The sequence below is a fragment of the Podarcis melisellensis genome (assembly GCF_964234715.1).
Source record: "Podarcis melisellensis genome assembly, chromosome: 7".
Classification (NCBI taxonomy): domain Eukaryota; kingdom Metazoa; phylum Chordata; class Lepidosauria; order Squamata; family Lacertidae; genus Podarcis; species Podarcis melisellensis.
Window position 1 is genome coordinate 78,178,939 of NC_138539.1, and position 23,011 is coordinate 78,201,949.

The 23,011-nt window shown below is 40.5% G+C and overlaps 1 protein-coding gene across 6 annotated transcripts in view; it reads left to right on the forward strand.

Moving 5' to 3' along the window:
• The first annotated feature begins 4,019 nt into the window (after positions 1-4,019).
• LOC309374286 (catenin delta-2) overlaps positions 4,020-23,011 on the forward strand; it is a 213,462-nt gene continuing 194,470 nt past the window's right edge. For 3 of the 6 annotated variants that reach the window (XM_081919111.1, XM_081919114.1, XM_081919113.1), the window contains exons 1-2: positions 4,020-4,211; positions 16,478-16,796. In XM_081919111.1, the coding sequence (XP_081775237.1) occupies positions 4,139-4,211; positions 16,478-16,796 (392 nt within the window). In that variant the 5' untranslated portion in view covers positions 4,020-4,138. The remainder of the gene's footprint in view (positions 4,212-16,477; positions 16,797-23,011) is intronic. The other 3 variants (XM_081919112.1, XM_081919116.1, XM_081919115.1) reach the window with 1 other exon arrangement.

Sequence of the window (23,011 nt, forward strand, 5' to 3'; positions counted from 1 at the left end):
AAACTTATGTAACCCGAGGTACCCCTGTATATAGCATTTGCGAAAAGGGATAATATATAGCATTTGCTATCTTGAATATATGAAGTTATCCTTTCAGACTTGCTTACTCCTCATTGTGCTGGCAGCAGGTATGGTAGATCACTGCGTAGGCCTTGACGATATATCAATATATCGCCCAGAGCCAGTATGAGGAGCAGATTGCAATGTTGGCTTCACTCAGCTGTATCGCTGGTGAGACCACCACCTCTCCTAAGTCTCTCTGCTAGCAACGCTCACTGGAGGAAGTAAAGATTCCTGACTCCCCTCAACAGGCGCTGCTAGCAGAGGGACTCAGGAGCAGGCGGTTTCACCAGCGATATACAGCTGAGTGAAACCGCCACCCCAATCTGCCCTCATATACTGTCATCGGTGAGGCGCCAATAGGCTTATTCCTCCCTCTGGATTTTTTTACTGCTCATCTGAGGAGTGTGCAATTGCCACTCCCCTCAGCCAAGCAGTTAAAGAATTTGCCAGCCAGGCACTGGCTCCCGCGCAAGTAGGGAGAGTACCGGGGATGGTTTTGCTGGGCCGTGCAAAGGAGCCCACCGAGGAAAGAGAGGGAGAATCCTAAATGGATGTCCTCACTAATTGGGTCAGGACAAAAGGCACTTGCGTGATCCATTGCCTTTTTATAATAATTTGTATTGGTTTTGCAATTTAGTTTTCCATTTACAAAAAGGAAAAATACAATCCAAAAGTATAGATTTCTCTGAATTCTGTGACTTCCATCCTCCCTTTCGTGGCGTCCACTAATAATCATTTTCACTGGATATCATATTTCTTTGGTGATCCATTGTCAACCCCTTTGATCAGAATGTGTGATTTCAAAGCCCGGGAAGTGGTTGCACAGGCAAGATGCAAGCTTGGCTAGTAAGCAGAAGCCCATCAAGCTGTGATTCATGGCTCCGCATTAGGTTCACCTGTTTTTCCACTGGTTGTTTTAGCTGTAGATGATGCTGTTTGCTGGTTCCCACATATCAAGCTGTATTTAAAGATACACCAAACAGTGTAGGCCTGTTTCTCCTGGGCATCTGGCATCTCTGCCCAACACCTTCCTCTTTTCTTTTTGCTTTTTTCAAAGGGGGAGTGATGTGTTCATGACTCAAGTGTTCACAAGGGCTAACCCAGGGTTTCCCAAACTTGGGTCTCCAACTGCTATTGGACTACCGACTCCCATTATCCCTAGCTAGCAGGACCAGTGGTCAGGGGTGATGGGAATTGTAGCTCGAAAGCAGCTAGAGACCCAAGTCTGGGAAACCCTGGATTAACCAATCCCTTTACACTGCTTGACATCTCTCCTGCCCTGAATCCAGCTTTGCCTGATTGGAATGCTTGATCCTGGAATGGAGGAAGGACATGGTCCTTTGGATGCTAGAAAGCTGCCTGGCACTCTTGCTGCCAAGCAGCTTGTGAGCTTTATGAGAATGAGTCACCCGTCTCTTCCGAAGGTAGTGAAATGCTGGGCAGGCTTTGGCAAATTCTCTGGTTAGCACCATCCTTTCCCTCCCTTTGTTTGCTTTCGTTTTGTTTAGAGAGCGCAAGTTACACAGTGTGTGCGTGTAATTTCTTACTCCACTGCATTGTAGTCCTATTTGTGGGTTTTATCTGAAGCCTTGCAAGGGCTTAACACCACCAGGATTAAGGGGATAATGCATTAGTTTACAGGATACTGGGAAATGAGCTGCAAAGGAAGCTGAACCCCATGCAGTGTGCAAGCCTGTAGTACCCTGCCTCTGCAAAAACCAGACAGTAAGGAATAAGATTCCAGTGCTAAGATTGCAGGAGACTCCTGAGGCACCTCATTTATTTTCTGCTTCAACACTGGTAGTTGCCTCCATCTCGTGTATACAGGGATTATGTTTATATTAAGGGAGGGTTTTTTTTTAAAAAAATGGGAAAGTATTAGTGCATTCCTAAGGAATGCAGTTGCAGAGTGCAGAGGATGCAGGGGGCGCTGTGGTCTAAACCCACCTAGCAGTTCGAAACTGCCCACCTAGCAGTTCGAAAGCACATCAAGTGCAAGTAGATAAATAGGTACCGCTCCAGTGGGAAAGTAAGCGGTGTTTCCGTCTGTTGCTCAGGTTCACCAGAAGTGGCTTAGTTATGCTCGCCACATGACCCGGAAGCTGTCTGCAGGCAAATGCCGGCTCCCTCGGCCTATAGAGTGAGATGAGCACCGCAACCCCAGAGTCGTCCGTGACTGGACCTAACGGTCAGGGGTACCTTACCTTTAAGGAATGCAACTGCAGAGTTCCTTCACTTGGCCTTCTTCTGTTCCGTCTGCGAGTTGTAATATGAGAGCATCCCCTTACTTCTAGTATCAAATAATACACATCTGATATAGCGTAGCAGCTCTGGAAAGGGGATAGAACAGGACTGTCCTGTAGCACTGCTTGTGATGAAATCATTAAGCCAGTGGAATATTCACTGTACAAGCGGTGTTTCAGTGGTTCCTTTTCAAAATCAGGAATATATTCCCATAATTTGTGAGTGTGTGTTCAGAAGATACATCTCTTCTGCATTTGAAATGCAGTATTTTTAACAAGATACCACAGGACCATGTGATTAACATTTAACAAGCACAGATCTTGGGTTGGTTTGAGTCTAAGAGGTGACGGCGTTTAAGGTGTGTACCAGTTTTTGCCATATGGCCTGTTACATCTTAAAGCTTAATTTAGCCATCTGCTACATAATGTTTACAAATACATTTTTGCTTGCTTGGGCTAGTACGGATTTTTCCTCATGTTTTAGCTCCCCAGGGTGTCAACATATTGCGAACGTTATTCCATCATCTGCTTGCAAAACGATATCAAGAAATTATAGCAATGAAGTAGTTCTGTGTGGTAGAGGTTAAGTGGTGAGATCTCCTTAACTGATATGGCGATTAATACAAGCACCTCACAGCTTTAATCCTTGTCTTTGGTCTTTTATTTATGCCTGGCTATAATATGGATATTGTGGTAGCTCTATTGGGAGAGGACTTTATCTCCCTTTTTGACATAATGTAACATGTGGAAAACAATGTATATTCAGCTGACTAAAATGTGGAGTAGCAACATAACTACAGAGACTCCTAGTTTTCTTTTCAGTCAACAGAAAATAACTCTTACGTTTGGTTACCAGAATAGATACATAAGATACAAAAATTGCACTGAACACGCTTTAAGTTAAAACATGTAAGTAAGGTATCTGCATGGGTGGTTGTGTGGGTAAGGGGAAATTTGAGAAAACCACCTTCTCCCTCTTCTGTTCTCTAGCAGGAGCCTTTATTATACTGCAATCTCTTCTATTCTGGATACAACCCAATTTTTTTCATGAGTATGCGCATTATCTCCTAATGATAGCTTTAATATATGTGCCCTGGGGGATTTCGGTTTTACGAAACCTCGCAATCTGGTGTCTATATAGCACATGACAAAACAGCTGACAAACCACAAAATCCTGCCCTGTTCAAACGGAGGATGTACTGGGTCAACTCTGGTGTTCATCCTGAAGAATAATTGATATTCGTAACTTGGTTTCAGTCTAATATTGAAGATGTGGGCACAAATTATGGTACTCGTTTGAATGTTTACTCCCCCATCTGCCGACAGGCTTCTCCGAGATAAAGCAAATATATTTGGAAACGTGTGTGTGTGTGTGTGTGTTTTCTGGCATTGCTGAAGAATCTCCCTCACGTTTGAGAAAATCAGATTGTGCAGCAGCAACAGATGGCTGGATGAAGACAGAGAGTGTGACTAACTTGAGCCACTGCTGCCTTGTCATGTTTATTCTTTCTTTGTAATTTTTTCAATAGTTTTGGTTTGTTTAAGGTCTCCCCCCCCCCCAATTTGTTAGCTGCTTTCTTTTGCTTGCTTATATAATCGGGATATATAAATTATTGCGTTTCTGTTTTTCGATGTACCTTTTGGAGTGCTGTTTCCTCACAAGTGGTTTTGGTGTTCCCCCTAATGTTCCCATATCAATTTATGTTACAGCTGGATCCCGGGCTTCTTACACCAGCCAGCATAGCCACCTGGGCTCCGAGCTAAGGGCACTACAGTCTCCAGAGCACCACATAGATCCTATTTATGAAGACAGAGTATATCAGAAGCCCCCTATGAGGAGTCTCAGCCAGAGCCAAGGGGACCCTCTTCAACCAGCACATACAGGCACATATCGCACTAGCACAGGTAGGTGAAAACAACCTACATTCTCTTTCCACCCTCCCTCCCCTTCCTGTCTGGGTAGGTATGATGCTTTAATTCATAAATTTCTGCGTTTTTGTATTCTGTTAGAAACACAGTGACTGAATCTGCGGTCAGAAATTTGTGCATGCTACTAAATAAATAAATAACGTCTTTATTCCCCACCCCACCCTTTCTCATAGTTTCTTTCTTGCACACTTACTTCTTCATTTTTGAGCTAAAATATCATATGACGGCGCTCAGAAATCACCGCTGGCTGCTGTACTTCCTTTGTTCGCTCAGGATGTATATTACTAAAAAAGGGACGGGGAGACTTTCTCCTATGACGAATAGGCCATTTACAACTGGGTAGCTTAATACAGGTGGGATGGCCAAGGGGGAATTAATTAGACATGGAACATACGTTCCATTCTCGCTTCGTATGTGTATGCACATTCTCATTCATTCATTAACACTGTATGTCACTCCATGTTAAAGTAGCAATGTCTGTGGCTGCATTTCAACCAATCAGCTCCATTGATTCATCTGTAATGGTAAGAGCGCATGACCATACATCAAATGTGTTGGTGTACAATTTTTAGTTGTGGGGAGGTTGTTTCAGCTGTGTGAAATAGCTCTATATTTGGAAACCTGTGAACAGCAACCAAGTCAGTACTGGCAATTAATTTATGAAGGAACCCGCACCCAGCATGTTCACAACCAAAATACCCTTCAGACAGACACATCGAGAACAAAGAGTAGACATTACTGCAGCGTTATTCATATTTATGGGATGTTTTATTTGCATTGTTGATCTTGTACAGAGAAGGAGTTAGAATTTCCTGAAATCAAAAAAAGACCATTTGCATTGCCAGAAGACTGGTTTGATTTTGCTTTATGTCTTTTTATAGTCATATTTTGAATTGTGGAGATTGCCTGCTTTCTTTAATTTAATTTTGCATTCTCTGTGCACCCAGATATGTCAGAGTCAACCAAATATGAAGGAGCTAGCTGCTTAATTTGATATAAACAAGAGGGTCAGTAAAGAAGCACTCAGGTGCTGGTACTAATGACTGCCAACAGAGTATCAGGAAAGAACAAGACTTGGAAAGGAGTTGTGCTAATTAGATTGCAAAGTGAGTAAGTAGTTAATGAGAGGAGTAAGGATGGCCTTGTGTTTGCAGGCCTAAAGTCAATTTATAATCTGTAGATCTGCATTGGGTGGTGTCCTTTATGCAGAAGCATTTTTTAAAAAGGATACAATAAAGGAGGGAACTGTTTGCCTAAACCTGGCCAACGTTGCATTCATTTTTCAATTTATTACTGTAATTTTTGGAAGTAGGGGAGGTTATAGCCTGTGGTACAGATGCAAGATGTTCCTCTCCTATCGAATCAAATCCCTTTATGAGAAATTTGCCATCCACATTTTCAATTCTGCGCTGTAGATACTGTTAATACCAAATTAAGCAGCAGTCCTGACTTCACTCCTGCCAATGAGCCAACGAACGCAACATATACTTGTTTTTGTTAAACTGCCCGAGCAAATGCTTTAAGCATATCCATAAACGCAGATCACTTATGTCCACTAAAGGCAGCGGGAAGAGAGAGAGAGAGAGAGAGAGAGAGAGAGAGAGAGAGAGAGAGAGAGAGAGAGAGAGAGAAGTGAAGGATCTGTTCTATAGTGGTACACACTTCTAGTCAAGATAGCTGTGTCCTGTATGTAGCTTGTGCTGTGAATGATGCTGTGTCAAAAATTAGCCCTTGATTGTGCTCTGCTGACATCAGTTATGCACAGCCTGTTTGTATTGGCCCTTCCTTTGCAAAAGCCCTAATCAAAGGAAGCAGGAAAAGGCTGCTGAGGAGGCTGTTTAATCATTTGTTTCTGGAGTTGTCTGTCTCTTTTTGTTCTCCATGGTTCCTGAGGCTCCCAGGGCATTTGGTTTTCCTGGCTCTTTGCTGACTTCCCTTGTCTTTCGTAACTCCCTGGTTCCCCAGGTTGGTTATCTTGTTTGAATTCAGTGACCGAGATTACCCCAGGATTGAGGGAACCAGCCACACCACCCTACTGCAGCCATTTTTTTAAAAAAAACCACTATTAAAAGCAAGGTGTGGTATTGCAATTAGGAATTTAGGAGTTGCCACTGGTTTTCATTTTCTTTTTCTTTCTTTATCAGTACCTCTCTAATGGTGCCTTTGTGCTTAGATTGTCTTCACTAAGCAGCAAATAATAATGTTGCATTATTATGAATGAAATTGCTTAATTTTGTGGTTGAGCTCGGCAAAACTTTATACTCACAATCTTGTTTCAAATAGATTCCTTGAAAGAGAGCAGCTTGCGGTTCTCTTCTTTCTGTCAGTGCCTCTCATAGCAGTCACCTGGTCTGCACAGAGAAATAGTGTGCCCAAAGGGAAGCCAGGTTTTTGTCTCCTTGAAGGTGGTGGCTCTATTTCCGGGTTTCATATATTGACTTTGCTGGACAGAAGGCATTTAAAGTATATTTTCCTGCCTTTTCTGCCCTACTTAGAGTTGTACGTATGCATACTTCTAGTTTGTTGTTGGCCTAGCTGATGGTTTTGTTGAGTGCAAGCATTGTTGAGAGGTGCAGTCATCAGGGAAACAGTGGTGGTAGACTCCAGACTTTTTGTTTTAAAAAGTCCCTTAGCCAACAAATTTGGTGTGGTCTTTTTGAACACAGAAAAGCTAGGTATCTGAAGGACCATTTTCACCCAATGACCATGCCTAGTTGTTAAGATATACATTGGCAGGCCCTCCTCTCCTTCCCACCAGTAAGAGAGGAGGCAAGCATGAGAGAGAGGGCCTCTTTTCGGTCATGGTTCTGGAATTGTGAACTCCCTGTACATGGCCTCTACACTGCAGGCCTTTAAGCATGTCTTAAAAGCCACTCTGCCATTCCTTAGCAGTGTCTTGTCATTGTTTTCTGAGACTCTAGGCTTCCCTACATTGGTTTTTAATGCTTCAGAAAATGTACCGAACTGTATCTCATCTCGTTGTACACCACCTTGTGGGGATATCCTCTAAAACAGGTGGCATAAATACTTTCAAATAAATACGACTTCCAGCATTCTGCCAGTTTTATAGTATTGATTTCATACATAAACTGAGATTTCCTTCTGTGCTCAGGAACACAAGAGCCTCTAGAATACTGTCAGTTTTTCTCAAGTCCCAGAGAATATGGGTGTAATCTACCCACAGTAGAGCTGATTTACCCATTTTATCAGTTGCCTTATTATGGTGTTTAAACACACTTAAGTATTAGGAATTTCTATTTCTACATGTTCCAATGAGCTTTGTGTTGAAAGGCTATCCAATTTCTACAAACTTTTAGAACCGGAAGAAACTAAGAATAATTGTTAGCAGCAGCAGCAGCGTTCCTTCTTTAAAAAACAAAATGTTGTGGATGATATAAGCCACACAGGATTTTTGTTGAAGAGGCAGTGCCTGGCTGGAAAATTCTGGACGTGGACATTTCTGAAACAAATTTTGAAGAAATCAAAAAGAAGACATTTTCAAACGAAATTCAGTTAGAGCCAGTGTGGTGTAGTGGTTAAGAGCAATAGACTAGTAATCTGGGGAACCGGGTTCGGGTCTCCGCTCCTCCACATGCAGCTGCTGGGTGACCTTGGGCTAGTCACACTTCTCTGAAGTCTCTCAGCCCCACTCACCTCACAGAGTGTTTGTTGTGGAGGAGGAAGGGATAGGAGAATGTTAGCCGCTTTGAGACTCCTGAAGGGGAGTGAAAGGCAGGATATCAAATCCAAACTCTTCTAAAAGGAAAGCATCACTTAGGGACAGAAAACGTCAGTCATTGGACCTGTTTATGCATCTCTCCCTATTACTTGATCTGACATTTTCAAGTATTCATTTTTGTTTGCTATGAAATACTTGAAATTCCTTGTGGATACTTAATTCTGTAGTACATAATTTGTTGTTGTTGTTTAAGCACACATAAAGTTAGTTCTCAACTGTATGAATTCTCAAAAAAGCAGGATCTTTGCACCTGCAAGCTGAGAAACAACTGCAACCACACCATCAGGGTATCAAATTTTGGAACATTTATCTATCAAGACTCATTTTAGCAGTATCAATGCATAAGCAAAAGTCTGAACCAAACTAAGAAAAGTCAGAGACGGAGATGCAGAAAAATGCCACTTTCAAACGTCTTTTCTATGTTAAAGCTAAATCAGTGCCCTAAAGGTCCAGAGCGTCATCGGAGAAAGGGAAATACTTGAGGCTGCTTCCTGGAAACACGGCAGAACATCAAATAAAAAGCTGCATCGGTGAAAGTACCACAAGAAGCTATCAAGCTGAGAAAGTATAGCATTGTTTTTCGCTCAAGGAGTATCACTCCTGATCACAGATGTATAATGGGCAAACATTAGTATATTTGCTCATCCTTAGCCATGAGCAAGTTTGGGCTAACAACTTTTTTATTATTATCAGTGCTTAGTGTCAGCATGTTCTCTGGATGAGTTGTTCCATGTTGGCCTCTTTTTTTAAAATGAGCATTCTCAGGTGCACATTCATACAGGTTCTTGCAGCAACCAATATATCACTATGCTTGAGCTAGGGTGTAAAGTTAAGTGTCTGGAGCTAAAAACCACTACACAATAGCATTTATTTAATTAGTTAAAGCAAGCATTTTTACCCTGCACTTCAGCCAAAAGAGAGTCCCAAGAACAGTCCCAAGACCCATTCAAACAAAACAGTGTTTGCCCACAGTCTTAGTCTAAAAGACATACTACAAAAGGAAAGGGTGTGGAGAGGGAAGAGGAAGGAAAGCAAACTCAGGCACCAGTTCTTAGTATTGTGGCCTCTTGTGTTGTCCTATATCTCTCACCTTAGAACATCCACAGAAGAGGGTCTTTATATGCCTAGTCTCCTTGTTTCCCATGTGTTACTCTGCCTTTCAATCACTTTGAACTTTAGACCTGGCTTTAATAGATTGATGGACACTGATGTTCAGTGCTGCCAAATCTGCATGCAGGTGGTTCCATTTTTTCTCTCCAGAAGCAGAGGCGTGTGGATTAGTATCACCTGTGTCAATATGACAGAAGTCTGGTTATGGAGGTATGGTGTGTTGAGTGCGTGTGTGTAAATTGGACAGTTGTCCCTCTGATCCTCGGTCTGTTATAAAGCGGTCCTCTGACAAAACCAGTTGCTGACCAAGGGCATATGGGTTTTTTTGGTTGTTGGTTTTTTTGTTTTGTTCAGACAATAATCAGTCCTGCTCTTTTGATAATTAGCTAGATGCTTTCTCTTTCTGGACACGGAATGTTGTTGGTCTCCTTTGCAAAGTATGTTTTAATACTTGTCAAAGATTTTACTTTGAAAAGTGGGCTATAAATAACGCATTCTGAATTGGTACATCGGGAGTAAATTATTGAGCCCAAGATGTATATATTTTAGCTGGGGCCATCACGTGATTAAGGGAATATTAAATTATTAATTGTAGATTATTAATCCTTGGGGAGCTCATTCAGTGCTACACACATTGGATCATGCCATGTCTTAGAAGACGTGTTCCATTTTATTGAGGAGAGTAGCAGGGGGTGCCTTTTCTAACACTGTTACTCCCACCCAAAGGTTTTGTAAGACTGCAGTCTTTAACAGTGTCTACTCAGAAGTAAATCCCATTGGATTCAATTGGCTTACTCCCAGCGAAGTGGCATTTGGATTGCAATCTCAGGGAGCAACCCTGAGAATGGGTAAAGTCTGCATAATTTGTGCCAGTTTAAGTTCAGCCAAACTCCATTCAGCAGGGGGGCTACTGTTGACTGAGTCAACTTAAGCCTGGTGGGAGGAAAGCAAGCCTTTAAAATAGATTTTGACTTGCCTCACCCTTTTAATTGGCTTTAGTTTGCCAGGACATATGAACAAGCTGTACAGAGTTAGGATCCAGTGTAAGTGACCCCTGCCTAGTTCAATCCCCTCCCACAGCATGCTCCTCCCATAACACCCATTTATCATAGTTTGCACCAGTGTAAGCTCACCAGTCTTGACTCAGCTGGCTGAGCCAGGATGATGGAGTTGCACCCCTGTATATTTAGCTGAGCCAGGGTTGGGTAACCGATGGTATCCAGCTGAGCTGGGAATCTGCTTTTTGAGCCAGCTTCACTTCTTGTGTCTACTTGGAAGGGAGCCCAACTGAGTTCAGTGGAACTTACTCCCAGAAAAGCATGTTTAGGGTTGCAGCCTAGCTCTGTTAACTGATTACCGTATTTTTTGCTCTATAAGACTCACTTTTTCCCTCCTAAAAAGTAAGGGGAAATGTGTGTGCGTCTTATGGAGCAAATGCAGGCTGCGCAGCTATCCCAGAAGCCAGAACAGCGAGAGGGATCGCTGTGCAGCGATCCCTCTTGCTGTTCTGGCTTCTAGAATTCAGAATATTTTTTTTCTTGTTCTCCTCCAAAAACTAGGTGCATCTTATGGACTGGTGTGTCTTATGGAGCGAAAAATACGGTAATTGAATGCAGATTGCTACCCTAGTTTCAGTCAGATATCTTTTAAACACAATTTTTTGTGAAATTGAAAGAAGATGTTTGATTAAATTTTGAAATACTTGATGAATATACCAATCAGATAAATAGGTAATATCCCAGTAATCCCATGAAAACGAGGCCTCGGGTTGTCAGACGTGTCTCCTGTTTCTGTGAAAGATAAAAGCCAAGTTAGGTTTGTCCTCCATCTTCCTTGCTCCTCTTCTTTGGTGGGATAAGATGACAAAGAATAGCTTTAAAGGAAATAAAAGGAAATATAAGGTAATGCATTGTAATTGAAATCTTAGAGGGAATAAAATGACAGGCAGCATGTCTCTGCTTCTTGCAGGTTTTTGAAACTGGAAAAATCCACAGCTGAGATGTTGAGGAACATGGGAGTAGCTCTTTCAAGAGAAGGACAAAATGATCTGTCAAAAGGAAGAGACAGGGTGATAGGGGAAGGAACTGGAAATAGTAAAACAGCTTGAATTGTATTGTGCCCTTAGTTGGCCATTGGTTATTTCAAGTCAGGTTTCTTTTAAAGACATAAAATGGAATATTCCAATGCAAATTAAATAAACCGGAGGCAGCGGGGATGGGAGGAGGGGTGATTTAGGTGTTGATGCATTGTTTATGATGGACATACGTTTTTGTTAAGGGTTCTTTCGAATGAGATGTGCTAGAATGATGCAGAAGAAACTCATTGTACAAATTAATTACTGGCATAATTTGTTCTTTTTGAGGTTTTTGAAATTTCAATGCCACCGTTTACCATAATTTCCACAACTTGTGGGAATTGTGTGGGTGTTATAGTCTGTTCTGCAGCTTTTGTTTTATTAGCGCATTTAATTAAAACTTGATTTTGTGAGCATCCTCGTGTGTCTTAAAAAGATGGCATGCATCTTTTATCCACTTAGCTGGCCTACAAAGATAATCATAAAAGTAAATTCAGCTTCTTTTCTTTAAGGGTGGGTTCACATTGCTGCCTTTAGAGAGCAGTGAAGCTGATTCTTTTCCCATGTGCCCTCATTCCTTTCTCTATGTGTACAAACCAGGGGGTATTTAGGGTGTGGGTGTCTTTACCCTAAGCAATGATGTTCACCCCTTGGCTAGTTCCACATTAAGAATGGCTTAAGGGACTCCACAGCCATGTGAAACAGCGCATCAAACAATAGCATCTTCTAACAAATTACAGAATGCATGCACATTTTGGATAATGCAGTGTCAACACACAGATTAAAAGTCTAACACTGGAAAAGCAGTGAGTAAACCTGAGTGTGAACACAGCTGTAGTCTAGCTAAATGCCTGGTTGCTATAAGGAGAGGAGCACGCAACAATGTTTCCACCCACTTCATACTTATGGTTGCTGCTACAGAGCAGATTTCATATCCCTTTGCCAAATTTTAACATGTTAAGAAATAAAGTTTGTTACTCTCATTAGATTGTGTGGTGGCACACACAATCTAATGTGTATTAATGCATGAATGGAGATCTCCCCGCTCCATGATAGATGTACTTAGAGCTTTAAACCTGTTGACTAATTTCTACATTTACTATATTTTCCAATGAATCCAGGTGCCAAAATATTATTGTTTCTCCTATAAAAGCTGCTTGACAGTTTGCGTAATGGTTCAAATTTTGTCCCATAGGCTGTTGAATGTAGTTTGCTAATGTGAGTCAAAGAAACAATGAAGAATCTTTTAGCGCCTTAAAGACTTAACGGTTTTTTTTGTAACATAAGCTTCTGTGGATTAGAATTAACTTTGCAAGAAGTTTGAAGTTGACAGGTGTACATACACATGGGTGTAGAATGAAATACAGTACCTCTGAGGTATGGCTGGCATTCGTTCATTTTCAGTGATAACGTAAAACATAATTGTTCTCTGAAACATCTGTTGAATGTTGATTTAGTCAGCCACATATAGGAAGAAGCTGGCCTCTCTGTGGTGTCAAATATAGTTTTAGCGATTGTTGAATAATTGCTGTTTTAATTATGGTATCCTTAAAATCTGTTCCTATTTGTTCTGAAAAAAGAATTTGATGAGTGTTGCTGTTTTGAGGTTTAGGTTATTGTAACCCACCCCGGGATCAGTAACTATGAAGGGTGGGCTAGAAATTTTATCAAATGAACAATTGTGTCAAAATGGCAAAGGATAGTCTTCAAATTTAATTAATGCTTAAATGTAGGCAAAGTAGGCACAGAGGCCATTCATAATGGCACAATAGCTCAGTCTTTGGAGCATGAGACTCTTAATTTTAAATTTTAAGCTTTTACGAGCTAGGTTCCCTCTGCAGATGAAAGAGTCCTAGAGGGTATTAACGAGCTCAGTTTGTTTGCAGGCAAATTCCTTCTTGGCGATTGATTATCCCTGCAGCAAGGTTTTCAAGATACAGTGCCCCCTGAGCTCAAGAGCAAAGGGTGTATAGGGTGGGCAGGCAGAGCTGATCTCCCACTGACTGCCTTGCGGGTGCCCTGCACAGCCAGTTTAACTATCCCAAAGGCAGACCAGAATGAAGTCTTGCTCCTTCTGGTCTGCTGCTGAAACCCTGCCTCTCAGAGGGGCCCTCATTGGCTAATTGGCTAATTTGCATTCAAAGTTTAGGTGGGGTATCCTGTCATTCTACATGGCCAGCTACGAAGGAGGCAGGGTCTGCCTTATCCTCTGTCCAGGGAGATGGGCCGTGCCACAACTGTCCCCTCCACAAAGAAAGGGTAATCAGTCTTTCCCTCCTATCCAACCCCTCTCCCCCAGGCTCTTTTAGCTTCATAGCAGACACCCCACAACCCCAGTCGCCTCTCCCCAATACTGTTGGTTACTAGGGTTTTGACCAGTGCAATCCCTTTCTCCTTCCCCTCCTTTTTTTCTTCTCCCCAGCTGATGCTCAGCTGTGATTCACAATTGGTGAAGGACTTGTCAAACCATTCCTGTGTGTAGTGCTATCCCTTTCTCCATCCCCCCCACCCCGCTTTTCTCTTCTCCCCAGCTGATGTTCAGCTGTGATTCACAGTTGGCGAAAGACTTGTCAAACCATTCCTCTGTGTGTGTGTGTGTGTGTGTGTGTGTGTGTGTGTGTTTGCAAACACATAGTTTTCAGTGTACCTGTAGACTACCCTAGTGCAGAAATCTCTGTGGGTGGGTGCTCTAATGATAGTCATGGATCGCCAGTTATTATTTACATTATTTATTTCTTAATGACATTTGTATATTGCCTGAAACATAAAAGTTCTTACAGCTTACAATAAATGTGAAAATAATTGAAATACGAATCAAAACGTAGAACTGTTGAAAGGGGAGGGGAGGTACACAAGGCTGCTGTTAGTGTGTATGATGTTTTTTAAGATTAAATACCTGATATCACCCATGTGGGCTAATATTACTTTACATCATTGCATTCTTTTTGAATGTCTACTAACCAACAAATTTTTGGTACTGCACCATCATAACCATTGTCATAATTAACAACTACATTCTGTAGTTCAGCTTGCTGTTCCATATACACCCAAATGAAAATTGCATGAAGAAAAGGAATATCAAATCCAAACTAGAATAGATTGAAATGCTGTTCTTAATTTCAAGGTGAAGATGTTTAAAATGTGCTTGAATCCTAATTGGTATATGGTATTTCTAAAAGTCACATGGAATATTCAGGAAACATTGACATGAAGTGTACTTGTAAACTATTTTAGTGCTCTCTCAGTCCATTCCAGCTCTTTAATGAAATAGCAGTTGTCATTTGATTGGATTGATATGCATCTCCTAAATGCATATTTTCAAGAGAAATGGCAAACACAGTTACTGTATAAAGTTGAACAATGAGAAATGTCATCCCCAATGTTCTGTTGATGCTGACAGTAACAAGGCAATACATATACTTTTGCTTACCCATTTTACTTACCTTGTAATTATGAAATGTTTGTCCTAATAAAATGGAAGTTGTGCCGGTTTGAAGGTCGTATGATTTTCTCTGTAACTTGGAAAGAAGAAAAAAGCCCATTGATGTTACCTTGATTTCCCAATTTGGGATGACTATTCATTAAGGGCAAAACTAGTTCAGTGGACCTGAATCGCTGCTGAATATTTAAAAATAATTGGTGAGGAGGGCAGAAGTAAAAAACCTTAATTTTCCTTGCTTGCTGCATCTCCCTTGTACGCTTGCTCCCCAACTGTTTTTCCTCTCTACTGCCAGCAACACTTCTCTGTTGGAAGAAAAGTTGCTGAAGGAGGTGAGTTTAAGGGAAAGGTGTTTGGCAGGGAAAGGTTTAATCAGCCTTCCTTCATCCTTCCAAACCAACGGCCTCATTTCATTACAGTTTGCATTTGTCAGGGACTTGGGTTCCTAATCCTGGCTCCTTCGCCAAAGGTTCAGTCTGTTTGTAAGGTTAATATGAACAGAAGGGAGGAAATTACTGGGAAACCTCTAAGATATTTGATCAGACGTCATTCTTTCCCTTCTCTCCCCTTTGTTGTACTTGTGGTTTGGCCTCCCGGAGAGCTTGTTGTGCAGTGGTAGGTCAATGGCAGGGTGAGTGGCAAGAACTACAATCCTGCGAATATTTCCTTTGAAATAAGCCTCATGCATTGAATGGGGTTGTTTTTTTTTTTAAAGTCAGAATGCACAGAATTTCAGTCTTGGTTAATTGCAGTTTTTAAAAAAGTTTAAGAAGTTTTAAACAGTACAGAATGTATGCTAGCCTGTTATTTTAAGACCACCATATCAAACCCACCCAGAACCAATATAATTGGGCTTTTTTCTGTCAACGATGGCCTTTCTTAATCACAAATGTTGTTACTCTATAAAGTACAATTGCATTTTGCATGGAGTTTACAGTCCAGGCATGGCACATATATGCAAAAACACCAAGCAGGTCCCTTTCAGTGTGCAGGATTTGAAGTGCTCTTATGAGATCTTGTGGGACCACCCAAGTTCCCGCAAGATCTTGGGAGATCATCCCGGAGTCTGCACTCTGAGAGGGACTTGCCCAGTAAGCAAGGAGGAGAGCTTGCACCGAGTGCAAAAATAGCTTCTATTGTCTCCTCTCTACGTTCATTAAATCTGCAGTTTCAGCTTGCCAGCTTTCAACCATGCAAGGTTGAAATTGCACTAGTTAATGGCGCATAAGACACGATCGTACTGTAGTGACAAAAATCTGGCCACTATAGACAGAAAAGAAATGCCTAGGATTTGGCCCTTATTTTGAATAAATTTTGATCTTGCCTCAAACATCTTCACTTGGAAAATAAAAGACCGAGTGTTATTTCACTAATTTGAAAAATAAGCAGCTCCTTGATTTCATTGTGGTTATTAATAGCCACCAATGGGTTACATTTCACTTCTAATGCAGGCAGATAATCTGAATACGGTGTTGGGACATTTGAAGGTTTGATATGGAAAAACGCTGTTAATGCAATTTATATGCATTGTCTTCATTATTCCTGTGTAATCTTAGCATCAAGAAGAAATGGCAGGTGATCTGCATGGGGCTACAGTTCCTAGGTAGCAGTTTTGCCTTTTTTTAAAGTGTTCCAAGTTTGGCAACTGATAAAGTAGCACTGTGATGCCTAGGGGTTTTGTTTGTGTACGTACTTACCTGTGGCTAGTATTCTTGAACATGCTATAAAGCAGTTACTCTTCTGGCAAATAAATGTGACGCTTCATTTAAAGCTTTTCATTTGAACTGTGTTTCATGATGATTTCAGGAATGACAATGTTCTTTTTTTCTCGTTCTTTTCAAACCCCTGTTTATATGTGTGTATTTTTTTCCTCTGCCTAGACCTGGTTAACCATTTCTGTGAACAGGTCCTCAATTTTTTACTTTGTCCCTACTTTCCTGTCGTAGCCCCATCTTCCCCTGGTGTCGACTCCGTACCCTTACAGCGCACAGGCAGTCAACACGGCTCACAGAACGCAACAGCGACCTTCCAGAGGGCCAGCTATGCAGCCGGCCCGGCCTCCAATTACGCAGACCCCTACCGACAGCTGCAGTATTGTCCTTCTGTTGAATCACCATACAGCAAATCTGGACCAGCCATCCCACCTGAGGGAACCTTGGCTAGGTCACCTTCAATTGATAGCATTCAGAAAGATCCCAGGTGGGTAAAACCTTACTTCTATCTACAGCTGTATGAAGTCATAAAGAGGTTTGCAGTGGCAACCGGTTTCATATTTTACAAGTGTGTTGTGTTGTCTTATTTAATCGGATAAACCAACCGGTCGCTTGAGGTTCTTGCTTTGACTGCTGTTTGGTTAGCACTTTTGCAACGGAGTCGCCTCTCTAACAACAAAAATTGGAAAAGTGTTTTGGTGCTCCTCTGTGAAATCTTCTGTGAAAATGCTTTTTTACAAACACATTGCATGCATTTGATCTAATAATTAAAGGAGATTGTATTACTATTTTTGGATTATTTTAATGATTACCCATTAACAAGGAAAATTACTGTTTGGTTGTCTGTAAAGATTAATAGTTTGGTTTTTTAAAAAAGCTATCTGTTTAGCTGGAGTAAAGAGAGTGAGAATGTTTCTATTATCATAGGGACATTTAATTCAGTGTATAAATGTTGGAGCTGGAATTACCGAAGTATGTGCAAAAGACCCTTATTCAAAAAGAATGTGACTGATTTACTTCCATTGGCAGTTGGTGTGATTTTCATGGTTTTTATGCGGAACAAATCTTCAAAAGCTCAACATGCAGGGGTAAAAAAGCACACAAAAAGGTTCATTCACTATTAAAAAACCCCTGATGCATTCAAAGTTTTAAACTTTGATGGCAAATTCAGTAGACTAGTAGCTTGTGTTTCTACTTCGAATCTGAAAAAGTTGGGTTTCATAGCTTATGATGATATTTCACCTCTGTTTGCTCTTGATGTCTCTCATGTTCGGTTTGTGAATGGATCAGTGTTTAACAGTTCAGACGCATAATTATTAGCCGTGTTTCGGGATTCAGTTGAATGTGGGTAGAATGAAACTGTAGGTGGAGTAAGGGTGCTCATGCAAGCCAGTCCCTAGTACCCCATGTTTCTTTTCTGAATTTTGCATGGTTAGTGCGAAGGTCTGAAGGCGATTTTTTTAACCACATTCAATTGAGCACACTTAGAAACCTCCGAGTTTGAGGTGGAGTTTTCATGTATGCCCCTATCCTGTCCTCATTTCCATGTGGCCTGAACACAGCTTTGGGCTCAGTATTGTTTAAAATGCATCTTTGCATGCAGGAGAAATCTTCTTGACAATTAACAGCTTGCCTGTATTGTTAGAAAATTGTAAACTGCCTTGCGTATAGTAATATAGAAAGATGGTATACAAATTAAAAGTGAAAAATGAAAATATTTTGGATACTAGAGAGAGAATAATAATAGCTGCAATGCATAAAGAGAACTGTCAAGTTACAATGCGCATTCCTATTTCCGTCCAACATTGTCTTAGGGCATTGTTAAATAGAAAAGGTCAGTGTCTCTGTACTATTTTCCTTGTTTTATTTTACAGTGTTCCTTGATATTTTGCATATTTCTCTTAATTTTTGCATAGTTCTTATTTTCCTGGTAACTTTTTAATGTTGCGCATAAGACTCTTTCCATAAAGAACGACTTCTTGTAAGTAATAATACAGTGTGCTAAAGTTTATGAAAATTAATTTGCACACCTGCGTAGATACACATGACCTTTTGAAAAATGGTTGCGGCTAACTCATATTTGTAACACCACTTTGAAAGATCCTTGTTCTGTTTTGTGCTTTGGTAAAGTTTTACCTACATTAACAGCTAAGAGAGGTTTGGTATTAATTCAGATAGTTCTTGTCTCTTCTATTATTTTAAAGGCTGGTTCATTTGTTGACGTGAAACCCTTACGTGATCACTTTATAGTTTTTATGTTGAGAAGTATTTGTGTGACCAACGCTTCATGTATAAAATTCAGTCCTTGCTGTGTTCTGTTTTGTTACGTCTCTAAGGGGAAAGGAGATAAATATCCTATATTCTCTGCGGACCATTAAATCTTACATTTGTATTGCTGCTATCTAAAAAAAAAAGCAGTGTATATTATCCACCACTTCATTATTTTTCATAGAAAAAATGGATAAGCAGCAATTAACACCTTTATTGCCATGACTGTGACGTGAGATTAAAATATGAAGCGATTAAAATATTAAAGATATTAAAGAGATTAAAATATTTGCTTTTTAAGATAAACCGAGATGTTCCGGGGGAGCCCTTAAAATATATCTGTTTTATGTTCATTTTGGTTTATAGGGAAATAATATGGGAGACCATTCTGAGATCAATTAGAACATAATGTCTCCTACTTGCTTAATTTTAAAACAGTATTCTAGGAGGATTCAGATAGACATAAATAATGGCGAAACAGGTCATCGTGGGAGGAGGTGGTTTTCTTCTGTGGCTTTTGGGTCCCCCCTACTTTTCTGCTGTTGCCCATCATGTCCTTCGGAGACTGACAGATTTGGCAGATCAAGGCTGCACCAGCCTTAAAATAGCCTTTTTGCAATTAACAGCTATTTGCTGCATCTTTCTTTCTTCCCTCAGGGTAGATATTTCTTATGCTGTCACTTGTTCTTAATGCTGTAGAGTCTGCACAGCTTTACAGGCACCTATCAGTACTTATCCAGTCACTGAATGCTAGAAGGAATTTGGCACTGTATTCCTACCGTTTGTGCCAAGGCAACAGCTCAACAACATGTAATATCCTGTTTTGCCCCATTGCATTGAAGCAGCAGTTGTGTATCCCAGCCAAAACACTTATTTGGTGGCATAATTATGAAGGAAGGCTGGGAGGGAAAACAAACCAATTTAAATATATAGCTGTGAAAACAACAGTAGAGTTTCCTGACAACTTGTCCAATTCTCTCCTATGTATATTCCCTCCTTCAATTCTGCTACGTGTATCTTTTGGCTAGATCATACTTACATGGGGAGTAGCAGACATTGTCAAAAATCAGGGTGGATTTGATGTAAATCAAATCAATTTAAATCAGTAGTCAGTAAGACTTGATTTAAATCACTAGTTAGTAAGACTTGATTTATTTTAACAGAAAAACTTATTCTTGCTGGTATCATCTTAATATTTACAACTAGATGAAGGTTTCATTTTTGGAATAATAATTTTTCAGAGTAGTTTTTACAGTTATATCAAAAATTACTGATTTGGTTATACTATTAGAAATACATAGATGGATTATGAAATTATTGTGAGGTTTAATAAGTTAACTGTTTATATTTGGAAAACCTTTCTGCTTTACTTTATTGGAAGGAGAAAAATAATCATTTCCTTATTAACAATTTAAACAATTTATTTAACTAAAGCAATAACATTATAGCATATGTATCCATGATTGTTAACTGACGTGGTCAAACTTAAAAGAAGAAAAAACTTAGACTGAGTTTTAGCACACATGAAAAACTTAAAACAAATCCTTATTTCCTGATGAATAGCCATTGGACTAAAATGTAACCTAAATAGAAAACTATCTTTAGAAAGATTTTTCCTCCAAAAGCATTTTATTTTAAAAATGACAGAGATAATAACACTGGTCAACAACACATTTGTTGTCTGCGTTTTTTCAGTTGATTTAGGACGAATCTGATGCACTGAATCCAAAAATCACATTGGTTTTGCTCAATCAGGTCAAGTTTTTAAGCTATGGCCACGTCTTTTTTTTACGTTTTTGTTCACATGTAAGCTTGTGTGGAGCATTTTAGAAGAAGTTGGTGGGGGTAAAATGCCATGTCAAATAATTGTTTTGATTGGAAATGATTATTTTAATGACAAGAAGTATTCAGGTCCAATAGTTCTGGGTGATTATGTCGAAAAGGGATCAGTTTGAAGTCATAAAACATCCGTTTTTTCTCGGAAGAGAAGGACTTGGTGTACTGTGCAGATATTGTGCAGCTTCTGCTCAAGCTTGGAGTGCCACAGTACGAACCCAAAGATTGGAGACTGTTCATTGACAGCAGCAAGCGATCACTGAAATGTGTTCTGCTACACAACGGCAACCAGTTTGCCTCTATACCCCTGGCTTACTCGACTACACTGAAGAACAACCCTCTGGTGGACAGAGACAGAATACTCTTCCCACCGCTGCACATCAAGCTCGGCTTAATCAAGCAGTTCACCAAGGCTCTGGGCAAGGATGGTGACTGCTTCACTTACTTGTGCCAGGCTTTTCCAGGATTGACCATGGAGAAGTTGAAAGCTGGCATCTTTGACAGTCCTCAGATCCGTCAGCTCATCAGAGATCCAGAATTCGGAAACTCAGTGAATGAAGTGGAACTGGAAGCGTGGAAGGCATTTGTTCTGGTAGTGAAGAGCTTTCTTGGCAACAATAAGGCCAGAAACTACGCAGAACTTGTTAACAACATGCTGACTGCTTTCAGAAACCTGGGCTGCAACATGAGCGTCAAGATGCACTACCTATTTTCACATATGGACCGGTTTCCTGAGAACCTGGGTTCAATGAGTAACGAGCAGGGGAAGAGATTCCATCAGGACATGAAAGAGATGGAGACCAGGTATCAGGATCGCCGGGACGCAGTCATGATGGCTGACTACTGTTGGACTCTGAAGAGAGACCTCCCTGCCGCTGAGCATTCCAGGAGTTCCAAGAAATGGAAGTTCAAGCTTGGCAGGGGGTTGGACTCGATGGCCCTTGTGGTCTCTTCCAACTCTATGATTCTAAGCCCTGAAGTTTGAAAAATGGTGAAGCAACATGCAATTTACGTGTACTTACCTTTATCAATGCCCACCATTCAGTTTACAGTAAACCTGACCTGATGGAGAGAAACGGATGCCATTTCCTGATTCAGCGGTGCAAAAATACCCTAAATCAGTTGTAGAAATCTAGACAAAAGTAAAAAATTGTTGCCCAGTGTAATTTACAAAGGTGCTAACAATGAGTTCTAGAGAGTTTTAAACCTGTAAATGTAGCAAAGGTGGGCTCATTACTAACAACAACCGTGTCATTCTTTTATAACGAAATAGAATTTTAAATATTAACAATATGCAGAATTCATGATAGCATTCAAAATATGTCACAAGTTGGGATGCCAGGAAAGTAAATTTGATGATTTAAGGAGCGCTCCCAGGTGAACTTCTTCACCAATGAAAATCACAATAAATAAGCAGGAAATGCCTAATGTGCAAATTAGGAAACATTTCTCCATCTTCTGTAAAAGAGAATGTGCATTGCCTGCCATACTCTATAGTCTTAACTTGGCTTGTGCAGTAACCAACATATGATGAATTAATCTTAATCAGTGTTGTATTTGCAAAGCCAATAAAGGAAAACCAAAGCTCCCAATATAATGACTTTCAAAGTAATTTAGAAAATAATATGCTAGAAAGATAAACATTTAAGAGGCCAGGAACACTAATTAAAAAGTAACATTGTGGGTAGGTGTTCACCTTCCATGTGATTGTTATATGTTTTAATCAAGTGCAGTGCTATGAATTTTTTCCCCCTTGCCAGAAGATTTCATTAGGATTTTCTGTAGGATCTAAATTTTGGGGTCATAGCTTTTCTAAAGCCTATAGAAAGAATCCTGTAACTTCTGAAGGTTCTCCTTCCCTTAAGCCTGAACTTTCTCAGAGGTACTACGGTGAACAGATCAGTTACTTCCTTAAGTCCTCAGTTGTAGCGGCATTACTTTATTTGCCGAGCCTTTTGATTTCTTGTTCACAGCCTGCTTTCTTTAGACTCTAAAGATCCAAACCCAAAGCTAAGCAAACTCGCTCTTCCTTTGTATCGGCTTAGCACTGGGTTCCTGCTTTGCTCAGACCTTCAAAGGCTGGTTGTTGGCTACTTTGGGAGCTGCACAAAGCAGGCTTTGGGAGAGCCCCACCCTTTTAGACAAGCCTTGCCTTTCCCTGCATATCAGCCTCGTACTTTCTCTAAAGGAGGCTTCCCACTTCTCCTTTATTATGCCCTTTTGATGACCAAAAACTAAAAAGAGTAAATCTGGTCTGAATTTTTGAGGGGAACTCAGAAATCTGTTTAGTGCAGGGAATATGTGGTAAGTAGCAGCTGTGATTTATTGTTATTTTTATTTTAAAAACGCACATTTGTGCACCATTTCATTGTAGGCTACTTTCTTAGATTGAATCCTATAACCCTGTAAAGCAAACATTGTGCTATCCTTGGAAGCCCTTTAATAGTCTACTGAATTTAATCATGGAAATTTGAAGTCTTCTCCTGTAGTGTTCATTGAATAGTCTTATCACCCCCCCAAGTAGCAAATGGGCATAAGCAGCCTCTTCCAACAGTGCTGATCTAGACACACTTCCTTAACTGCTTTATGACACTCCTT